The sequence below is a fragment of the Camarhynchus parvulus genome, chromosome 3, assembly GCF_901933205.1.
Source record: "Camarhynchus parvulus chromosome 3, STF_HiC, whole genome shotgun sequence".
Taxonomy (NCBI): Eukaryota; Metazoa; Chordata; class Aves; order Passeriformes; family Thraupidae; genus Camarhynchus; species Camarhynchus parvulus.
The window spans coordinates 12,315,672-12,337,488 of record NC_044573.1 but is presented as its reverse complement, the minus strand read 5'-3'; the positions used below and the strand labels follow the sequence as shown (position 1 = coordinate 12,337,488).

The following is a 21,817-nucleotide window of genomic DNA, read 5'->3' as shown; positions in this document are numbered from 1 at the left end:
CCCATGTGTGATGGTTTAGCTGCAGCTCTGATTCCTTTTCATCAGGAGAAAAGATACATTCACCACCATAATTCAGCTGGCAGGCTCAGGTGTGCAAAACCTCAAATTTCAAGTTGGTTTTCCAAGGGTAAATTCCAAAACATTTTTCACTGCTAAAAATTTAAAAGAAGGCAAAAATTATGGCTCCTCCAAACTCCAAACAAAACAAAGTAAATAGAGTAAAACATCTATATAAAACTTCATGGAAATATTTTCAAACATTTCTAATATTCCTAGTTTTTGTTCATCAGCTTGTTCAATTTATTCAGTGACCAGCCCACTACTCATGGTCTTGCCTACAATTTTCCAGTAAGTTTCCAAGAGAAGGCTTCTCAGAATACAAGCTTAAGTTTTATTTCTTGTTTGGAATCAGCAGAAGCCTTTTTATTATCTTCACAGTGTAGTAGAGAGAATTTGGAGAAATGATCCAGAGCTGTGCATGCATTTTTGAAAGAGGTTTGCAGCAAATCCTCTGCACTCATTTGTCATGCTAAACTACACACTCTAGATCAGGTTTGCTTTTGGCTCTTCAGTGGTTTGGGCTAGCACAGGTTTAATATGGCTTAAGATGGTAGCAGCAACAGCCAAAGGCCAATTTATGACTTGGTATCAACATTTTGGGGGAAGCCAGCTTTGGGGGGAACTCCAAAGCAATGCTCTTCTTTTGTACAACCTGCACAGTCACATTTCTGGGAAACGAGTACAGGGTTGGGGCCCTCAGAGAACTGCAAGGAAATGATTTGCATGAATCTCTGCAACAACACTGCAGAAAATGCAAATTTAGGACAAGAGAGCCTACATTCATTTTAGTGACTTATTTAAATGAGAAATTAAGGAAGTAAGCATTTTTGTGGTGATGCAAACATTTGACACCAGAAGTGCATACGGGCTTCTCCTGCATTAAACAAAGTCAGTTCTGAAGATGACAATTGCCTGTTTTCTGTTATTCAGTAGGTAGGAACAGTTCTGCACACTTTAACACAGTCCCTGATAATCCCCTGACTTTTAAGAGTTAGGGGCGGGTCTTTCAGACAAGCCTGGCTAAACCCCATCACTTGTAGGTGGGGAGTTCAGCCCATTCAATCTTCTGCCACTAAAGTCAGTGGGATTACTGAGGTGAAGCACAGCCACCCTAAAGCTGGCGTGACGACAGCCACCTACGTGTATGTCACACAGAGGCCTGCTACGAGGAATCGCTGAAGAGCATTGAGTACAAGGCTCAGGACCAGATCCAGACTTCAGCAAACTGGGAGATACTGGTCAGACAAAACTTATCAACCCCATGTTTGAATCTGGAGTGCAACTTGCCCGCTTTATGCCTTTTAACATAGAGTTTGGGTTCAGGCGCTGTTCTGAAGAAGAGCATGTTAGTTTTGACACCATCCTAGCCATGCACACCATCCTCCTGTAATTGCACCAGATTCTGCATCAAAGACATCCAAGTCTCATTAAAACCCCCCGTAGGGGAAAACTGTAACATAATGGTAAAGATCTCACTGCATATTAGAGAAAACTTATAAAACCCCCAGAAAGTAAAATGCTGAACGCCCAGTGAATACCAAGGCTGTCTCTGAAATGTAAAACCTTCCAGCAGCTTGCAGTGGCAACTCCACCCTAACCGCCATTCCATTTTCATTTAAGAAACAAACGGAATTCCAAAAACTCTACCTAGAATCACTCGTTTCTGCCAAGCGGTTGTTCATGATGGCCAGAGCCCCCACCCCCGCCGAGAACCCGTTCTGTCTCGTGTTGATACACACATTCCTCGGGTACCCGTTGGCCGTCTCGGACAGCTGCTTCTGCAGGATGGCCAGGGAGACTTTGCTGGACGCAGTGAGCTCCCTCATGGAGATCATCTCCCCGGAGAGCCTCCTGCCCTCGGTGTCACTGTCGTACTGCCCGTCAGCGTCCCTGGCCACGTTGTGGCGGCGCAGGCGGGCCCCCGGGGTGATGGCGTTGCGACGGCTGAGGCGGGTACTGGATTTATGGCACTTTGGGCAACATCTGCATTCGAATTTTTTCAACACCCAGTTCAAAATTTGTTTGATTACGATCGAGATGACATTAAAAAGGGAGTATATGCAACATACTCCCATTAATATAAACATGAAGTTCCCGAATCTGTATAATCCCTGATGCTGGTACACAGCGTTTTGGTTGCTTACCAAATCTCCAAAGCCGATGGTGCTGAAGGTGACAAAGCAATAATACAAGGAGTCAATGTAGTTCCACCCTTCCACTGCCGTGTACATGGCCGAGGCGCAGCAGGAAAGGGCGATAGCAAAAATTCCCAGGATCAGCATCACGTGGTAAACGGACGGCTTCCAGCCCACGAGGCTGCCCACCCCAGACACGGCTGGCCCCTTTCGGAAGTTGGGAGGTAGGAGACCACTCCTTCGCAGCTGCCTCTCGTAGCACGCCTTCATGATGAATGCCAGCAGGGAGATGATGCGCTCCAGGAAGAGGTTGAAGAAGAGGATGGTCCCGGCACACCCAAAAAGGCCATAAACGATGAGGAACACTTTTCCAGCCACGGTTGCTGGCGTGGTCATTCCAAAACCTGCGGTGTGGAGGTAAACGGGCAACATTAATCACACATGTTTTTGTGATAAGCTCATGATATATGTACCTTAACAAGGGTCCCATCTGACTGGACAAAAGGATTGCTAGCTCTAAGTCAGCTTAGGCCAACACGAAACCGAGTTAGGTAAAGAAGGAAGAAGGTACAAAAAGTTCAATGAGATGACTAAAAGTCAAAAGTGAGCAAAAAAATCCTTGCAAGATGAAAAGATTATTATTATTGTATTAACAGAGCAACACCACTCAGCTGAAGGTGGAAGATTCACTGAGCCCACACCTTTTCAAGGTGGGATGAGGTGAAGAGGCCATTTCCCTGCTCCCACATGTGTCAACCATCATGACCTGATGGAAAATTTAAGTTCTCTGTTCACAAACTGTAACCCAGTGTAACATTTTTGTTACAGGGGTCTGATTATACCATTCCCACCGAGAGGATGGAAGTTTTCAGGTTGTATAAGAGGGAAAAAAAACCCTACCTCCCAAATATTGAATACTGTTTTAAAAATAACAGCAATTTGAAGTCTTTTCCAAATCCCAGCTGTGACTCTAGCCCACATGGAATCATCACAGAGGGAAGGAAAAGCCATGATGCCACAGAGCTGCCTGGCAGACTAGGGGCACTGGGAACTTGCAGATGGATAATTACAGCAGGGAAAAACACTGCTGCACAGTTGAACAGAAAAATCAGAGTATACAAACTCTGGGAAGATCCAGCAACAATATTAATTCAACTCTTCTTCATCTGAATTACTTATTGTAATATTACTTATTATAACATTACTCATACATAAAGTTTTATAAGTAAGCAGTAATGCCTTGTAGCTAACAGATGGTTAAATAACAGCAAAACTGAACTTAAATTTGCATGCAAATAAATACAGTAAGTTTACTCCATGTCATTTGCTGATACCAGTTATCTTATGAAAAAGATTACCTACATTTCACATCCTATCTCAAGAAGAGTCTTCTGAAACTCAGTTCTGCAGGTATTGGCTTTTTTCTGCTATTCTTCCCTGCAAAAACACTTGGTGACTCAGGCAAAAAACATTGACAGGATTGAGGTGACTGCTTATGTCCCATGAATAAATAACCACATCTAATCTAAATTAAAGTTTTGTGAAAAATCCACATTCCAAAATTTCATTGCTGTATTGTTCCACCAAAATACCCAGCAAGTAACATATTCAAGGAGGTAAATATCAACACCAGACTATATAAACAGAAGTTTGTGAAGGAAAAGCATAGAATATAATGAAATAATTATAGAGCATAATGAAATAATTAAATCCAGTTTATTATCATAACATACCTTTATAAATAGCAACAGGATAATATTGCCTATATACAATGAGTTGAGATTGCTGCTTGAAATCTCTTGATCTCTTTTTGCAATGGCTGAATTTTTCTGGCTAGTTTATCTGTTCTCCCTTCCTACTTTGTTGATAGAGAATTTCCCACTGGTTGACAGAAGACTGTAAAAGCTCATGACAAGTAAACTCAGATGTATCTTTCCAGTGACATGAAGATGAATGAGGGAAGAGGTGGTCCTACTCTCACAACAGATTTGGCAGGCTCAGAAACAGCTGTGTGCCAGCAAGTCAGCCCCTACCTCACAATCTGAGTAACCTGATCTAGTGAAAGGTGTCCCTGCCCATGTGAACAGATAACCTTTCAGGTCCCTTCCAACCAAACTATTCTTTGTTTTTATGATCAAAAGCATCACTGTAAAAAGAATATTTTGTGTAAGAGTCAGCGAAAAACTTGCCCAGTATTACCAGAAAACATTACCAAAGAGGTCATTACATTTTGCTTTCTGAACCCACTGTCTTCTCTTCATTTTGCAGTGTTAACAAGACCACCTTTGAGAGCAGACCTCACAAAGCCTGCCGTGGGCTCTGGGAAGTTCTCAGTTCCTTCTCCTCTGTGGGACAGATCTGTTCTCTGGATTGGGCTGGCTGCTAGCAGGAGTCCTCTCATTTGGTGATGCATATCCAAAAGTGCCTGGTCCTCAGAAGGAGCTGGGGAGCCTGTTGTGGTTGCCAGCTAGGGATACACAGCCAACTTGTTATGGAGAAGGCATCTGTTTGCCTGTGCCTTGTCAGCAAAGCACTTAAACATGTGCTTCACAGCAAGCATGTGAACATCACCATCAAAATAAATGGGTTTATTGTCACACATATGGCTAGACACATTTATTAATTAGGAAAAAAAAAAAGAGATAGCAACAGTTTGGATCAAGCTGTAAATGTGCTGAAGCCTCTTACTATTTTCTGGTGATCATTCAAGAGAGGTGATGAAGTTTTATATTTTTGATGTGATGCTGTTTGTTTCGTCAAGATTTTCTGAAGCAAAATGCTTCCAAAATTCAGTATGTAGCCAGACAAGGTGAAAGGGCCCATCACAGCAATGAGAATGCTAAGAAATACATAAAACAGACAAAAAAATGAGGCTAGGCAAACACTGAATCATTTAGGTTGGAAAAGACCTGTAAGACCATTGAGTCCAACTGCTACCCCAGCACTGCCAAGCCACCACTAAAACACATCCCTTAGCTCACCAGCTGGCTGAGGGAAGCAGTCAAGGGCTCTCTCTCTCCATGCAGGATCTTCCTCTGCCAGCTGTGTTTGTCCCTTGGTGTCACCCCCAGCACGAGGACTTGGTCCTGGGATGTTCTGTACCTCATCCCTGAGCTCAGCCCCTGCCCAAGGCTCAGAACTCCTGATGCCTCATCCAGAACTGCCTATGCTTCCAACACAGTGCAGGGAAAAAGCACAACAGGGCTTTGTGCTTTTCATGGCCCTGAGACACATCTCACAGGTGCCTTGGGGTTTGACCTTGTGTGGCTCACATGCAATATCTGAACCTCCCCCATGCCAATTCTGTCCCACCAGCTCAGACACAAGCTCTATGGCAGCATTGATTTCAGCTGGTTGATATTTCTCCTCCCCAGAGAGAATTAGCAGACATGAGCTGATAAAAACTCTCTTCAGCAGCCTCTCATGGCTAAGTGCTGGCATTTAATGAGACCCCATCCTGACTTGCACAACAGGTTTGTGGTTACAATTCTGCTCATCTGGAGCTTTAAATTACTTAAGCTGGGGATGGATTCAAGAGGTAGAACAGATGGACAAACTTGTGACATATGCTTCCTGTTGCTCTTGCTTTCTTTTCTTTTACCCACTTTCTTATGAGTAAGAGATGGTTGATGCCAGAAGACAGAGAGGAACAGCAGCTTTAGTACTTGTGAGCTCTTCTTTCAGTCAAATTACTTTGGCAATTACCTTGTCTTACTACATTTTGAGATTAAAGGGGGTGACAGTTTTGCAGTAAAAGACGTTTTTACTCAGAGATGCAATAAAGTTCTAGTCACTTCAAAAACTGAACACAAGGAAGTCACAGAAAACAACACAAGAAAGGGCATGATGTGTCCCTGCCTCTTTCAGCCTCCCCTAGCTCTTCTTATAAGCCACAGGACTTCACTCACACAGCAGGTCAGCACACTGGAGCAGTGATTTGAAATCCCAAGTGAAACAGCACTTAGATCATCAGAGCAGCATCACCTCTACACCACTATATAACCATCATGGAGTTATATTTAAGGAAATCAAAAGAAAGTAAAATGGTTGAAAGTAACTTTTTAAACAAATGGTTCCTCAAACAACAACAGACCAACTCTACACCAGAATGCTGCTTCCAGAGGGAAAGAAGTTCTTGCAACGTAAAGGCTAAGAGATGGTGGTTACAGAACACAGAGAAACAAAGAGCTACCAATTCTCATGTTTTCCTGCTTCCTGTCTTTTTCCACACTTGCTTTACTTCATAGCTCTCCAATAGTCCTGGTTAGTCTTAACTGACACATAAGCCACACTATACACATATATAGGAACCAAACGTCCTACTCTGAATCCCATGTTTGGGTTCTGGTGCTTCCTTCCACCCTTTCCCACCTGTTAGCATTTCATCATTATTTCCCCTGAGAATCACACCTGCATATTCCACAACTGCCTCTCATTTATTTTCTAGCTCCTTACCACCTAACATCCAGGAACAGTTGCCTTGGATACAGGGTCACAGCTCAGAGCTGACAGAACTGCTGCATCCAGAGCTTTTACCCAAGGAGTGGGAATACTATGAGCCAGTTCTTCCAACTTCTGCATTTCCCGACTACAAATGAAAGACTTACTTTCCCTTCAACATCTTTCTCAATCTGCTTTACTAAAATACCCAGCTCTGGGCTCAAACAGTAAATTATTTTTGAGCTTTTCTATTGCAAAGCCTTTAATATAGAAGTTGCTGTAAAATCCCATTTGATCTTATTTAGATTACTATCTGCAAACACCTCCTGAACAGCAGCGGTCTGTCCAGCACTGTGTGAATTAAGATCCCTTAAGCTGGACCTGTGCTATTTCTGAATAAATGAGATACAACTGCAGTTTTTAGGGCTGGCCTAACCTGTATCACACACAAGCTTGCAGTCCTTGGTGACCCATGTACTGGGGCAGATATTCCATGGAGAAAACACTGAGTGACCATGCAAATAAGGACTGACTTCCATAATCATTCTCTCCATCCATTCATCCAAGAAAGAGCACCATGATGAGCCCAATGAATGTAGTTAAAACCCAGTCTCTGCTGGTGCTCCTTGTTTCATTTCCACCTGTGAAACATTAGTCAGGTGTTTGAGACAACTGCTACTCAAAGGGAGCCACGCTGGCAGAACAGAGCCAGGAGATGATTAATTGAACTTTAAGGAGTTTCAAAGAGCTGCAGGTGACTATTAGAGGCTTTCTACAGTACAAATTTTATTCTATTTACACACAATGGTGATCAGGTTATTGGTTATCCAAAGTGCTGTGATGCCTTAGTGATCAGCGAGCGCCTGAATCAATCGCCCTTGGCACTCCTCTGCTGGCCATGCTTTAAATCACAGGCCAAAAGGCCATGGCCACATATTCATTCCTCTTTGATGTATGTTGGTTTTAAAAAGAGTTAATAGAATTGTAAGGAGGGTGAAGAGAGGAACCCAAAACCTAAGGAGAGGTTGCCATGTGTGAAACAGCCAGAGCAATGCATTTAGGGTGAAGGTGAGAGGAACAAGGGTGAGGTTTCACCTCAGGAACCTCAACTGTTGCCACCTTGATGGGGTCTAAGGCATTGGGGGTGATCCCAAAGAAACCTCAGGGAAGGAGAGAGGAATAGCCTCCTCAGAACCTGGCTGCTCAGGAATGTTTAACTTCTCCTCCTGGCAGCAGGTTTCCCAAGGGTGTTTTTCTAAGCTGACACCTTCTAGCTGAGCTTTCCAAGAAAGATCTTCAGTCTCTAGTGGGTGCTCAGCAGGCACATTTATGAGCTCAAGTGGCCTAACTTTTGTATGTTTGAGTGATACATAGCCCTGAAAAGGATAAACACTGGGGCTTCAGCTTCAGCACCAGCAGCAGTATTCCTGCTCTTTCCACTCAGCAGAAGCAGGAAAGCTTTTTTCTCAGCTGTACTGCAGGTTGCCCTTTCTGTGTACAGCCTGCCAAGGAAGTGCACATCAAAGACCAACCAAACAAGTCCACCCTTGCTCACTATTCATGCCATTATCCTGAAGACAAAACCCAATAAATACAGAAGGAGGTCTGCTGAAGCTGCTTTGGCACAGAACCAAGCCAAGGAAGAAGCAGAAGCGTCTCTGAAGCAGTTTTATGGTTCCCTGGCTGGGGCCAGCTGCTCTTTACACACCTTGTACAAGCAAATGGGGACTGACTTGTGCCAAGCCATCAGCGTTGCCAGCTGAGCAGCAGCTCTGGCCCAAGGTCTTGCTGAGCAGGCCCCCATGAAGAGGGAATACATGGGGAGAGTCACAGGCTTGAGGCTCAAAATCTTTGGCAAGTTTATGTTCAGTTTTCTGCCTAATCCAACTGCGACAGAACACGGTTTCGAATGAGGGACAGGGAGCCTCTCCGAAAAGGAGATGCTGGGGAATAAAGCCCAGAGAAGGATGAAAATCAGGAGCGGGAATTCAAATTACACAGAGAAAAAGAAAGTCAAGACCTACAAACTGGCACTATTCTTGCTGAATTGATTTTAGAGGGATGGATGTGTCCTGTGGCGTGACAATCTCCCTTCTCCATTAACATGTTGTTCATAAACTTTCTTTCAATACTTAAGGTTTTATTGTTCCTATAAATAATACAATCTTCTTGTCTGCTAAACTCTTGGGGCCAGTCTATGGTTCACAATCATAAAAATCAAGACTGAAATTATTTTCTTCATTTTATGCTGCCTTTCTTGGACAAACCTTCAGCAAGATGCCACTAAATGTCCTCCTGTTTGTCAGTTATCCTGCCCCCTTGGCACAGCCAAAGCACTCTGATGGCTTGTTAAAACAGAAAGAATTTGGGCTGGTGTTGCCTAAATTAGTCCTAAACCACCTCACAAAGGAGGACTTCCAGAAAAAGGAGATAAGAGCAGGATGTTCTCTCCTTTGGTGGCAACCTGTCTCCTTGCACATTGATCTAAACCGGCCCAGAGCTGCTTCTGTGGCTGCCTCCACACTAATGATTGCAGGGTCCTGTCTCTGGCTTGTTTTCCTTTCTTATCCTAACAGCTGGGGAAAACCATTTTGCTATAATCTTCTCTGAAATGCTGGTGGTGCTAATAACGGAAAAATATATCCCACACGCTCCACAGTTGTTTGCCAAAGTTGTATTACTGTGAAAAAACCCTCTCCTTTGCACTACAGGCTCAGGGTCTTTGGCACATTACCAGCTGTCAGGGAAGGTATCAAACCCCTGCTCATGATCCAGGCTGGGTGAAGAAGCATCTGCCTTGGCTTACTGCACTGCCCAGAATCACCTAAAACACAGGGGTGTCACTGTCGTATTTTCTGGAAAAATCCCTTCGCCAGGGTTTCTTCTCCTGAGAAGCTGAGAAGCCTCAGAGAAAAATGAAAATAACAGTTATCTGATCTGCTTCTCCTGTGTTTTGCTGCTTTGGAATGTGGCTGGACATTGTTTATCCAACAGGTGATTGTTTCATTGGTTTCATGTGAATTGTTTTTGACTTTATGACCAATCACCATCCAGCTGTCTTGGGACTCTGGAAGGAGTTATGAGTTTTCGTGATCATTCTTTGTAACCTTCTGTCTGTATCCTTTCTCTATTCTTTATGATAGTTTTAGTTTAGTATTCTTTAATATAATATCATATAATAATAAATTAGCCTTCTAAGAACATGGAGTCAGATTCATCGATTCCTCCTTCAACCTGGGGACTCTGAAAATACCACACAGGGGTTTCTGCACCACCACCAGACACAGGAAACACCCCTGGCATTTGGAGTAACTGCTTTAAAAAACACACAGAAAACAAAAGCATGGTAACCAGGAAATAGATGAAGTGTGGCTCAGTAACCATGGATATACACTACAGTGGAGCTCAGGGACCCCAAGAATCACCAATTCCCTCTTGCTCTTAAGATCTGTCCCATCTGTGAAGCCATACTCTGCCACCTCTTCTGACCTTCCTACAGTCTTCATGCAGCTGATGATTCTAGGTGAATATTGTTCCAAAAGTAAATTTCTGTTGCAATCATAATTTCTCACCCTTTAAAGCTGCTTCCATTCTTATTTCCCTATGTGTTTTTGAGAATGTTTTTTGTGTGGATGATTGTGTCTCTAAGCAACACCCTAAAAGAAAAAAGCTTATGCCCTGTCATTTCAAACATTATCATTCACACATGCTTTTGCTGTTTATTGAAACTTGCAGTTGCATTTCAGATGTCTGTGTACACCCAAGGTTGAGTCTTTTTTATTTTTTTTCTGAACTCCAAGTGGAAAAGAATAATGGCATCCAGATTTTGTTATATTCTTGAGATATTATTGGCTTCTAAAGAACACTTGCACATGTACTGTCACTCCAGTGCCAGTACATCTCACAATACTTCTCCTTTCAGGCTAAGAAGCAGCATTATCTAGATTTCACAAGTGATCTTGGGTCTATGTCATATTTCCCTGCATAAGAAGTCTGATAGAAGAAGATGTCACTCGTGGGCTTTCTGAGCCTTGCAGATGGGAAAGGCTGTTCCATGGTTATACTGTTGGCTTATCTTTTGACTGGATTAAACAACAGACTTGTGGCATATTTTTTCTTCTGCCACTGGTGTTTGTGTAGGTAGGTGTTCAGAGAACATCTGTTTCTTCATAGTTGTCTCAGCTATTCTGCTTTACAAAGAGTTTGGTTTTAAAGATGTACCCAGGGATAAAAAGGCTCTAAACATGAAAACATCCTTTGCACAGTTAGGCCTGTTGTTGTTTTTTTTTTTTTATCCAAATCTCTGTACAAACTTCCACAGTTACAATTTAATGAAAAAAACTCTGATAAACCTACCTGGGCCTCTTAATGGTTTAGATATACCTTCATGGGTCCCTTATTTTAAAAATCTTCAGCTAAAAGCAAAGAGCAAATTCTCAAGCACCTTTTTGCTCAGGCAGCTCTTCCAATCCATTCATGAGGCACAAAGACCTGATTTTAAGTTACTGTAACAGAAATAGAGGCTGACAGGACTGCTGACTAAACAGTTATTTCCAATTTTCTACTTCTTCATTTAACTCTTCCTTCCTTAGTATGCATTTCTCTTGACTATTTTTAAATTTAATGATACTGAACAACTCCACCACACTACCAAGACAATTCTGAGCTCATAGTTTATCTGAGGCTTTCCTGGTCCTTGCAGCTCTGCCAGTAGCAGCTTTTGTAAACTAACAAATCATCATATCAAACAGCTTGTTTCTGCCTCTCTTGTGAAAATCCCAACTGGGTTTAAGACCTTTACACTGCTGTCACTCCCTTCTATTTCCATCAGGCTTAAAGCAGACCTGACTCCATGCACATTGAGCATGAATGTGTTTTTTGTTTGACCTCAGGAGAGAAATATATTACTTCCACAATTCTCAGGCTGAGCAACAAGATGACAGAATATATAATGATGAATAACCAAAGGCATTTTATCTGGCTTTAACTGAAATTTACTGAATTAGTTCCTCACTCAGCTCTTGCATGGACAAATTTCTTCTAGCTGCAGCTTCTGCTGTGATTAAATTTGCCTGTGTAAGACTTGAGAATGATTGGGAAACATTTGGCAAATAATTTCTAAAGGGGAAGAAGCTGCAGTGGAACGAGCTCAGAAAGGTTAAAATCCAGTGAGGACTTGCTGTGGGGCTACAACTCTTTTCAAGGTATTACTGCCTCTTTCATGCACTTATTATGGAATTTTAAACACGAGCAATAGCAGTGCTCACCCACAATAAGTAATCCTGCATGTTAACATCAAACAATTCAATTTCTTATCTTATTCCTCTCCAAAGCTTTAATTACTTGTAAAGGCTGCTAATGCTTTGCCCTGTGTAATGCAATTAGATTTAATTTTCATTCTACTTCTCATTTGATTCAAGAAAGATTGTACTGAAACCTTCCCATGTCTAGATGTACCAGTCAGTGCCATCAACAGACCCACTGAGCTCAGGGGGATGTATTTCACATGGTAATAACAACTGCACTTGTTTTATAAAACTGGTGTGCCAATAAAGCACCTAAGGTGGGATTCCCTAAAGCTTTGCAGACTGGTCTGCTACTGACTTCAGCAGAAACAGGCTATTGAGGAGGTATTTTATTTGTCTGGATTGCTATGCAATTGCCACTTGGATTATAGTTCTGCTTGTTACTAGAGTGTTTCTATTCACAAAAGGTTTTTATTGTCACTTCAAACATTTATTGTGCTCAGGAGGACTTTTCACATTTCAAATGTTCACCAGCATGAACCCTAATTTTTGACCTTAAACATCTTTTCCCAAAATGCCCTGAGATAAGCACTTGGTGCTGACACACTACAAAACCTGTCTCTTTTGATATAGGTAAGCAAGGCTTATTCAGGTCATGGCCAAAGGCTATGTTTTCAATAATACCAAGCTGTTTCAGTCTAAAAATTGCATATGAAATGTTCTGAGCTGTTTTTCTGTTGCTCTAACACTGATGCCACTATGGCAAAAGGCAAAATTCTCTTTGACTTAACAGCTTTAAAGATAAGGTAATCCTGCATTCATTAAAATGAAGAAGTGACATTATATTTTCCAGCACACTGCCAGCAGTAGGTAATGTTACACCAAGTTAATTGTCAACAGAACTACCCTGTAATTGTTTTCCTCTTCTCTCCATGATGAAGAGCAATTAAAGCTTGTATAAAAACAAGACACTGTGCTGGCAAAAATGACCCTGTGGTACAAGTGAGAAAAAATTATGACGTGCATATGATCTGTGTCAAACTGAAGACAGTGAGAGAAGGAGGAAACAAACCAAGAAAGAAATGAGGGTCAATAGCAGGATTAACACTAGGGAAAGGAGATGAGGGTGATGAGGAACGGGGAGAAGCTGTAAAGCTTTACTTCTGACTTCTTTGGTAGTCTTTAATGTGAAAGACTGTAAAGTCAGCAAACAAATATTTGAAAGTTAATCAAGCAAACAAATCACCTGTACAGAAGGGCATACTAACTGTAGGAAGGCAGGAGAAGCTGGAGAAGCTCAGGCTGGGAAAGGCAGGGGAGCAGCAGCAGTGGATAAGCACTATGAGAGGGAAAGGGGGAATAGCCCCCGGAGAACAAAGTGGGGGAAGGCTCCAGGGATGGCAGGGCTCCATGGGAACACAGGCCATAGAGCTTCAAGCAGGACTTGGCTTTATGAGCCTGCAGCAAACAGGGCAGCTGATAAGCCCAGTAATTATGATCCCTCACAGCTACCACAGGCACCATCCCTGGCTCACAGGGAGGTTGCCTGGTTATGGAGACGGACTGGCTGGAGCCACAGGGCATGGAGAGCTGTCAGAGGGCGCTTGGGCACACCAGAGTCTGCTCTGCAACCACATCTACAAGCTCTGGTAAATGCACAGGGAACTAAAATAGAGGTATCTGCAGGCTTATCACCAAAGACCAAATGGAATGTTGTACTGAGCAGGAGGTACCTGATCACTAAGCAGGCATGGCTCCTTCAATGACCCAAGCTAGATGCAAAAAGGGAGAATCCATAATTACAAACTCCAGCTGGTCTTTGTTTTGAACCTGAACCAGCTCCTGGTAAGTCAGTATAAAATCTCCCCTGGCTTCTGAGATGCCGGACCATATCTCATGTAACGCTGGGCAAAATTTGGTTTTTGCACGACTGCTCTACAAAGCTGTGGTGCTTGACATTTAATTTTGAGACCCCACATTTCAGTGCTCCAGCTGAGCACCTCACACTCCACATCCACAGCAAAAAGAAATGCAATTTGTTTGTCCTTGACTTCTCCATCATTTACTGATGTTAATGTTTTGAAACATTTAGCTGGAGGTTAATATTAAAGAAACATCTGAAACGTTTAGATTAACTAATCTGAATGGGAATGCTCTGTAGAGATCATTCAGTTTAGATGGCCAAAGCACAGTGAAGCTTAATTTTCTGTGGCTGGCATAACCCTACAGGGGCAGGCAAACCCTAAGAAGCACTGAAATTAAAGTAATATTTTTCAAAATTTTTTTTTTTATTTTAGAAAGGATTTTATTTCAGGTATTTGGGTTTCTCCCTCCTGCCTTCTAGAATAAAATCCCAAGAAATTTAGGATCAAAATGATTTAATCGTGACCCTTCAGTGGGGACTCCTCAAGTCACCTGTGTAATTACATGGATGTATTCCAAGTAAAGATTTATGTTGCTGCTCTGAACTACAAGAAAGCAAGCTGTGATTTAGATTACTGTTCTGCTCGGAGCACCCAACCTATGCCCACACACTGAGGAAATTCCTATCAGTGGCACCCAAAGAAGTTAATACTCCCATGCAGCTATGGCAAGCAGGAAACATTGCTATGGTGACAGTACTTCATCTGAGGAAAATCAGTGTAGGATCAGAACTCTCCACAGGAATATGCTGACCATTGACCTGCTGCCCTCTGAGCCTCTTGCTCTCTGCTCTTTATCGAGATTGCCCGACTGAGAAAATAACTCAGAAATCCATGGGCACATTGATCAAAACCTGAAGGAACCAGATCTGCCTCAAACACCCTCTCATTCTGCCTGCAGATTGTGTATAGGATGGCAAAGACAAATAACCCGACACTGCAGCTTAATAACACTGCTGGCTCTTCCAGCTGCTTTCTCATTCAGCTTTGTTTGATTATTTCTTAACTTTAAGAAGGTCAGATCTGGAGGCTACTCCCCCCTAATCTGAAACCTCTGCAAAAGCTGCCTGTACAAGCCCCAGAGAACTGCAGAGCCCTGAGGAGGTAGCACTGCTGCTGATCAGGTGCACACCCTGGTTTGGCTGTCACCTTCTGGTTGGGCTGCCTTCAGGGAGAGCAGGGAGCCAGAACCTCCTGTGGCCGCAGCTCGAATTCCCATCCTGGGATACAACAGTGAAGAAGATGGGACAAATATATTTGCCCCTTAAACCTTCAGACCATCTTGGTTACTTGTGGGATTTCTCACCAAATTATTCTCTGTAGTGCCAGCTCTCACAGGCTGCTCTCAACCCCTGGCTCCTGGCAGCTCAGTCCAACATCTCACCTGTGCTTACTGAGCTGTCCAAATGTGCCTTGCACATCACTTCCATTAAATCTGGACTGACAGATATTCTCACAGGACTATGATCCAGAGCCAGAGGGTATTTTAGGAGTGAATGGTTATGGTGCTTAAGCTGTGGAGCACAAGCAGAAATGCTGGGCTGGGTGTGCTGGTCCCTGCAGAGGAGCCAGACAGAAGAGGGTCTAACCCAGCTGACATCCCAAGCAAGGAGAAAACCTCTGCCAGAGCCAGTGAGATGGCAGAAAACACAGAATGCTGTGTCTCTTAAGAGCAGAGGATGCCCCCATCCCTTTGGGTGGAGTTGTCAGTCCACAGGAATATTGAGTAATTTCACAGGATACCTCAGGGATAAGGCAAGTATGAATAGTCCTGCTCACTCCTACACAGTGTCCCCAACACCTGTAACCTCTGCACAGCTGTACAGAGAAGATCCCTGCTTCTTTCCTTCCCAGGGGCATTTCTCAAGCACATATAACCCAGACTTGTTTCATCCCCAAATCATCTGCCCACAGTAAAGGTGCTATAAAAAATATTTTATTGAAAAAAATCCCTTTTATATATCAGAGTACTTCACTTGGCCTCATTTTTTAATGCCTGGTATGGATTTCTATAAATCAATTGTATCACTTGATTTTTGAAACATGTACTTACACATAAGAATCTTAGAATCCAATTTAAATGGGTCTATGTTTCAAAATGTTTTACTATACAGGCACCTAAGATTTATTCTAACCCTTAAGAGAGGAAAAAAAATCTGGGTACAAAGTCTAGACTCATGGACTGAGTCAGAAATCCAGATCTTCAGGCATTCCAGAGTTGCCTGGTGTGCTAGGCAGAATAAATCTCTGCTACCAGAATACAGGGAAAGCTAGGACTGATTATAGCTGCATCTGTAACATTTTTTACCAGGGAGAAATCTGGTTATACTTTTGCTTTCTTTAACCAAGTGCTGAGTACTTTGGTGGTTTGCATTTGGGAAGGGAAGGAAAAAACTCATCTGAAAACCAAAGTCTACAGTCAGTTAGACCAAAGAATCAAGAATAAATTTCACCTAGCTGCTCCTTAAAGAAATCAGAATAATAATAATTGCCTAGAAAGAAACCCAGTACCTTTTGGAGTGCAAAATAATGACTGAATAGATGGTGTAGTTTGACAGCAAGCAATCAGAAGTTAGACTGAAGGATTTTCTTATATAGCTCTGAAAATCCAGATGTGCCTAATGAAAACAGACTCAACATTTCATTATCCCAGCACAAACAATGCAGTAATAAAAACTAAATGCCCAGAGCGCTATCAAGAGGGTGTTTTATGGACTGCAAGCCACACACTTTGTGGGCTATTCAGGAAAATGCTTTAAAATTACAATTTCAACTCTCATTTCTTAAAGACCCCATTAACATGTTTCTCAGCCATTGTGTCCCTGAGGATTTAGGGAAGTGCAGAACTGCAGCCAAGGAGGCACCTAAGAGAGGGGAGCTGCTTGGCTCTGCAGAGGGCCTGCTCAGAAGGAGCATGGATGGAACAGTTCTCTCCCAGCCTGGCTACTCCAAACCCTTGTGTTCATAGAAGGATGAAGAACTGGAGTCCTTCTCAGCTCAGCTCACACAAACTCCAGGAGAACTTGCAGCCCCAGTGCCTGGATGACTGTATTTCAATGCCTACATGAGAAAGATTTAATAGTTTTATTAAAACTGTCGAGAACAGAGCAAGGGCTTGAAAAGACGTAGCGAGATTCCTGTGAGTTGGAACCCTCTACAGAGGAGAAGCTGAGTAACCTGTGGGTGATTTACCCTTGAGAGACACTGAGTGTACTTGCTGTTTGTTAAGCAGTGAGTAAGGAAGCTTTCCTCCACCTCACTAGGATGGTGCTGTGTTTAGCTGGAGTAATAAAGTTGCTTTGACACACGTAACTGATGAAGCTGTGGAGGAAGGAAAGCTGTTTTGACTCTGCATGTCTGGTAGTTCTTGGCAAGGCTGGGTAAAACAGCATTCTTGTCAATTAAGCATGACAGGAAAGCAAATCAAACTGCTCAGAGCCAGGATAATGTGGTGTGTGAGCTGACAGTGGAATCAAAGGCAGTCCAGGTGGGTAGGTACATAAATGAACTGGCTAGGAGGAAAAAAATGGACCTTGAAAGAATGAGTTTGGAGCTGCTCACCCAGGGGACATCTCGCTGCCCTGCCATTTGGTTTCTCTCATGCTTGGGACCATGAGCCAGAGAGCTTTGTGCACATTTGACTAAGAGCACAGTGTCGTGTTTTAGTGGAACAACCAGTTAGTTAATTCATGGGGTTTTCTCACTTTTGCTGGGCAGAACTGCCAAAAATAACCGAATTCAACTGTGCGGTGGAAGAAACCCTGCTGCAGCTGAGCTCTTCGTGGGCTCTGCCTCTGTGAGCTGCAGCAGCTTGAAGAGGCACACGAAGAGAAGCACGGAGGTGGGGGCAGCAGTTTCCTCTTCATCTGCAGGGGCTGTACAGGTGAAATGTACACGGTGAAAGCCAAGCTGGGATGGGGCACAGCAGCCTCGGGATGCTGGGACTCTGGCAGACACTGCTCCTGCCAGGCTGTGCAGTTTGGCACCCCCAGAACTGCAGCTCTGCCACGGCCTTTGCTGTGCCCACAGGCACAACTCAGCCTGCATCTCCTCACTCAGAGCTCTCTGAACTCACACCAAGTACTCTAAGCAATCCAGGAGAAAGCACTGCCAGGTAGCATTCCAAGAGAAGGTACGACTTGGGAGCACTTGTCAGAACCCAGCCTTTTTTGCACATCACAAAAAAAAAAACCTCACATGTGAGCAGTGACATTACTGACTCTAAGGAGAAAGCACTCGGTTGGTGCTACAGAAATACGGGAAACACAGCTCCTGGCTCTGCCATTCACACCTCTCACCTGGCAAAACTCCCTGCTGAGTTCCTCAGTCCCTCTGCCCAGGTACAAATAACTGCAGGTGGGGCAATGAAGTGGAAATGGAAACAAATGCAAAGAGGAAACATTTTACATTTCAACGACCTCAGAGAGGAGAAGCCAGAGTTGGCAGGAAAGCAATGTGTTTACACATCACCTGAAGATTTCTGTTTCTCACAGCAGGTGTAATGAAAGAATGGGTTTGTTAAAACACTGGCTTTTTTGTTCACTCATTCTGATCAGTCAAAATCATCTCTTTTAACATACATTCCTGCGATGAAGAAAGCTTAATGCTTAATTAAAACGGTGCTTTAATGACCGGGAGACCAAATGTAATTGCAAAGCAAAAGGTAACTGGGTTTTTCAATGCAAAAAGTAACAATACCTGACAACACTGCTGTACTCACCATCACGACTCCGTTATACGGATTAGTCATTATTGATAAAACATTTTCCATACCTAATGAATGCAAACGCAATAACAAGCTGTGAGTTTCTTCCTCTACTATAAACGGAAAACACAACAATTGTGCTCAGAAGACACCTGGCTTCTTACAGAACTTAAAAACTGGCAGAGTTAAGACTGCTAAGATCTTGTACTCAGGGACAGGGTTTCTCAAGCAATAGTCCAAGAGCAGTAGACAGCCACAGAATTAAAAAAAAAAATACTCCCACCACAACTCATAATTTGCTTTACAAAGTGCTGCTCTTCCTAAACGCCTATGGGATAGGAAAAACTGCAGCCGGCTGCAGCGATACACTGAGAACGCTGTATTGTGCTACAGCTGGAGGACAGCGACTTCGCGTCTTTAAACACACACACACACACACACACACACACATTCTAACTTTGGCAGCAGTTAAAGCAGGTACCAAGTTGCGCGGCCAGGCACGGCGAAAGCCTTTCTCTCCTTCAGCATCTCCATCAGCCCGCTACTGCCGCGCCGCCTCTCCCGGTACCGAGCGCATCCCGGCGCCGGCAGCGCTACTCGGGCAGCCGCCAGCCCCGTCCGCTCCCTCGGGCCGGCGGAATGAAGCAGCCCAGCCGCCGGCAGCAGAAGTTTGCTGGAATGGGACGGAGCTCCCGCAGCCGCGACGGCCGGCGCTGCTGCGAGCCCGCGGGAGCCGGAGCGCTGCGGAGCGGGAGCAGCGCCGGTCCCGGCTCCGTGCAGCGGGATGGGGGGATGGAGGGGACCGCGAACCCCGGGACGGGAGGTCAGCGGGGACAGAGCGACCCGGAGGCGCTACGAAGCCCCGGTTGCCACAGCAACGCGGCGGCGCCTCTCCCCAAACTTTGGTCGCTATAACGACGGGGCCGCGGCCGCAGCATCCCCCGGACGGACGGGTCTGCTCCGCGGGGCCGTCGGGGCGGCGCTCACCTATGGTGGAGACCACGGTGCCCACGAAGTAGAAGGCGCCGGGGAAGTCCCAGCGGGGCCGCAGGGCGTCGACGCGGATGCCCGCGGCCATGGCCGCCTCGTAGCTCCGCAGAAAGGCGCGCAGCTCCGGCAGGCTGATGTTGAAGATGCGGCTGAAGTTGTGGAGGGTCCGGTTCCAGCGGAGCTGCGCCGCCGCCTCCGACGGGCTCTCGAGGGCCGAGAAGACGGTGGCGCCGGCGCTCAGGTACGCCGCGATGAGGGCGGCCAGCAGCAGGAACCGCCCGTTGTCCTCGTTGAGGGGCGCCAGGCGCCGCCGGCGGCAGGAGCCCACCGCCCCCCGCGGGGGCATCATCCGGTGCGCGGCGCGGCGGGCGCGGCGGGCGGCGGGCGGCCCCGGCGGGGGCGCGGGCATGGGGCGGCGCTGCGCGGTGCCCGGCGCGGCGGCGGCGGCGGCGGCTTCGCTGCAGGGGCCGCGGCTCTGAGTCATCCCCGGCGGGGCTGCCCGCCCGCCTGGCGACGGCGGCGCCCCGGGGCCGCTGGGCTCGCCCGGCCGCCCTGGGCCCCGGGGCCGCGGGCAGCAGCGGCGCGGGCTGGGCGGCGCGCACCGCCCGGCGCGCTCTGGCCATGCGGGGCGGCGGCGGCGGCGGCCCCGCCGCGGGGGAGACGCCGCGGGGAGGCGGAGGCGGAGGCTCCGCGCGGCGCCCGGTCGACGGCGGGCGGAGGGCGGGAGCGTGCGGCGCGTCCCCCGGGGGAGCCGCATCCCCGGCGGGGAGGCTCCCGCAGCCCCGCTGCCGCCGCCCGCCCGCCCGGGCCGGGCCGCTGGAGCCGCCGCTGCCGCGCCCCCGGGGGCCGCCGCGCACGGCCCGGGGGAGGGATGGGGCGGGACGGGGCCGCCCTGCCCTGCCCTGCCCTGCCCTGCCCTGCGCTCCCCACTTTTCCCCAGTTCTCCGCTCCCACCGCGGCGGCACCGGCCGGGCACGGGGGCGCGGCGGACGCGCTGGTCCCCTCGCCATGTGTGGGATGCGCCGCGGCCGCTGCGGGGGTGGCTTGGCTTCAAAAGCTTTCCTCGACGCCCTGTGCCGAGAGGGTGTTCTTGAGGGAGTTGGTGGTGGTCGGTGGAGCGCTAATTACTTAATTTCAGCCATTTCTGGATGAACGAATGGTTGTTTCTGATCTGACTCCACAGAGGCAGACCCAAGAAAATGATACATTTTGGGTTCGGTGCCAAATGCCCATTTAATCTTAGCTAGTGTCTGAAAAGTGATTTTTTCCCTCCTAAGATGTTGGATTCTGTCTTTGCTGTTTGCCTTGGAACAAACACTGTAGCCTTTCTTATCTGTTATGCTGCAGTAAGAACTGCAGTCCTTCCCTGGGAGACTTGAAGTAAATAATTACATTCGTATTTTTTTAAATAAAATGAGAATTCTCGGTGATAAAGTATTGCAAAGAGGATGGGAGTGATGCCAGTCCTGCAAACATATGTGTAGGGGTTGATAACACGTGTAGGAAAGATCTGGGCTTGGAGGAGGAAATGCTCCCCACAATTTACAGTTGCCAGTGTCAGTCTCACTGAGATGGGAGCTTGTGCCCTGGTTTATGGGTTTTTTTAGCCTAGGTTCTATTTTTTTTTTTTCTTTTTTTTTTTAATCTACAGGAAAATATTTGCTGCCTCTTGGTAGCTACATGATGTCTTTTAGCAAAGGGCTATTTGCCATCACTAGAACATCTCCATAGCTTCACACATCTAATTCTTATTTTGGATCTGAGAGATTTTGCTTTGCCGTGAGATTTCACATTATTGGCAGTTATCTCTTGGCCACCACATCCATAGCAGGAGAACTTCCTCGCTTTCTAACAGACTGTTCATACTTGTCAGGCGAAGAAAACTGCTTGGGTTTACACCTATGCTTCCTAGGAACATGTCTAATCAAAGTATTATGTTTTGATAGCCACTAACATCTCTAAACTTTGGGGTTTTGCTGTTATTGCTTTTGTGCTAAAGCATTTTGTTCAGTAGAGGTGAAAGTGTCTAGAAGTATCAAAGAAGATTTCCAATCTCCTTTTGTGCTCAAGGCAACCAATACCACATGCAACCCTTAAGAAAAAAAGTGTCTCCTATTTCAAAGTGTCAGTTGTGTCTCATTATAAATACTAAAACTGAATAAAAATAAAAAAAAATTAAACCAATAAATCACAAACCCAATAGCTGGGGAAAGCAATAGCAGATCTAAAGGACACAAGAAGCAGAAAAACATTGGGAGAGTATATCAGACCTGATCAAAAGACCATTGGCATGAGTGGAAAGTCTCCCATGGATGGTGA

General features: G+C 45.5%; 1 protein-coding gene across 1 annotated transcript; it reads right to left on the bottom strand.

Annotated features, from left to right (window-relative positions):
- Window positions 1-1,703: 1,703 nt before the first annotated feature.
- KCNK12 (potassium two pore domain channel subfamily K member 12) lies at window positions 1,704-19,847 on the bottom strand. Its single transcript, XM_030945673.1, has 2 exons — window positions 19,496-19,847; window positions 1,704-2,599 (listed from the first exon to the last, which is right to left on the bottom strand). The coding sequence occupies exons 1-2, from the start codon at window positions 19,845-19,847 to the stop codon at window positions 1,704-1,706; spliced, it is 1,248 nt and encodes a 415-aa protein (XP_030801533.1).
- Between the last annotated feature and the right edge of the window lie 1,970 nt (window positions 19,848-21,817).

Bases quoted from the DNA above. Each gene is read 5' to 3' on its own strand.
- KCNK12 (XM_030945673.1), bottom strand. From the start codon at position 19,847: ATGATGCCCCCGCGGGGGGCGGTGGGCTCCTGCCGCCGGCGGCGCCTG. The intron at 2,600-19,495 runs GTGAGCGCCGCC...TCCACACCGCAG, and splicing joins CACCGTGGTCTCCACCATAG to GTTTTGGAATGACCACGCCA.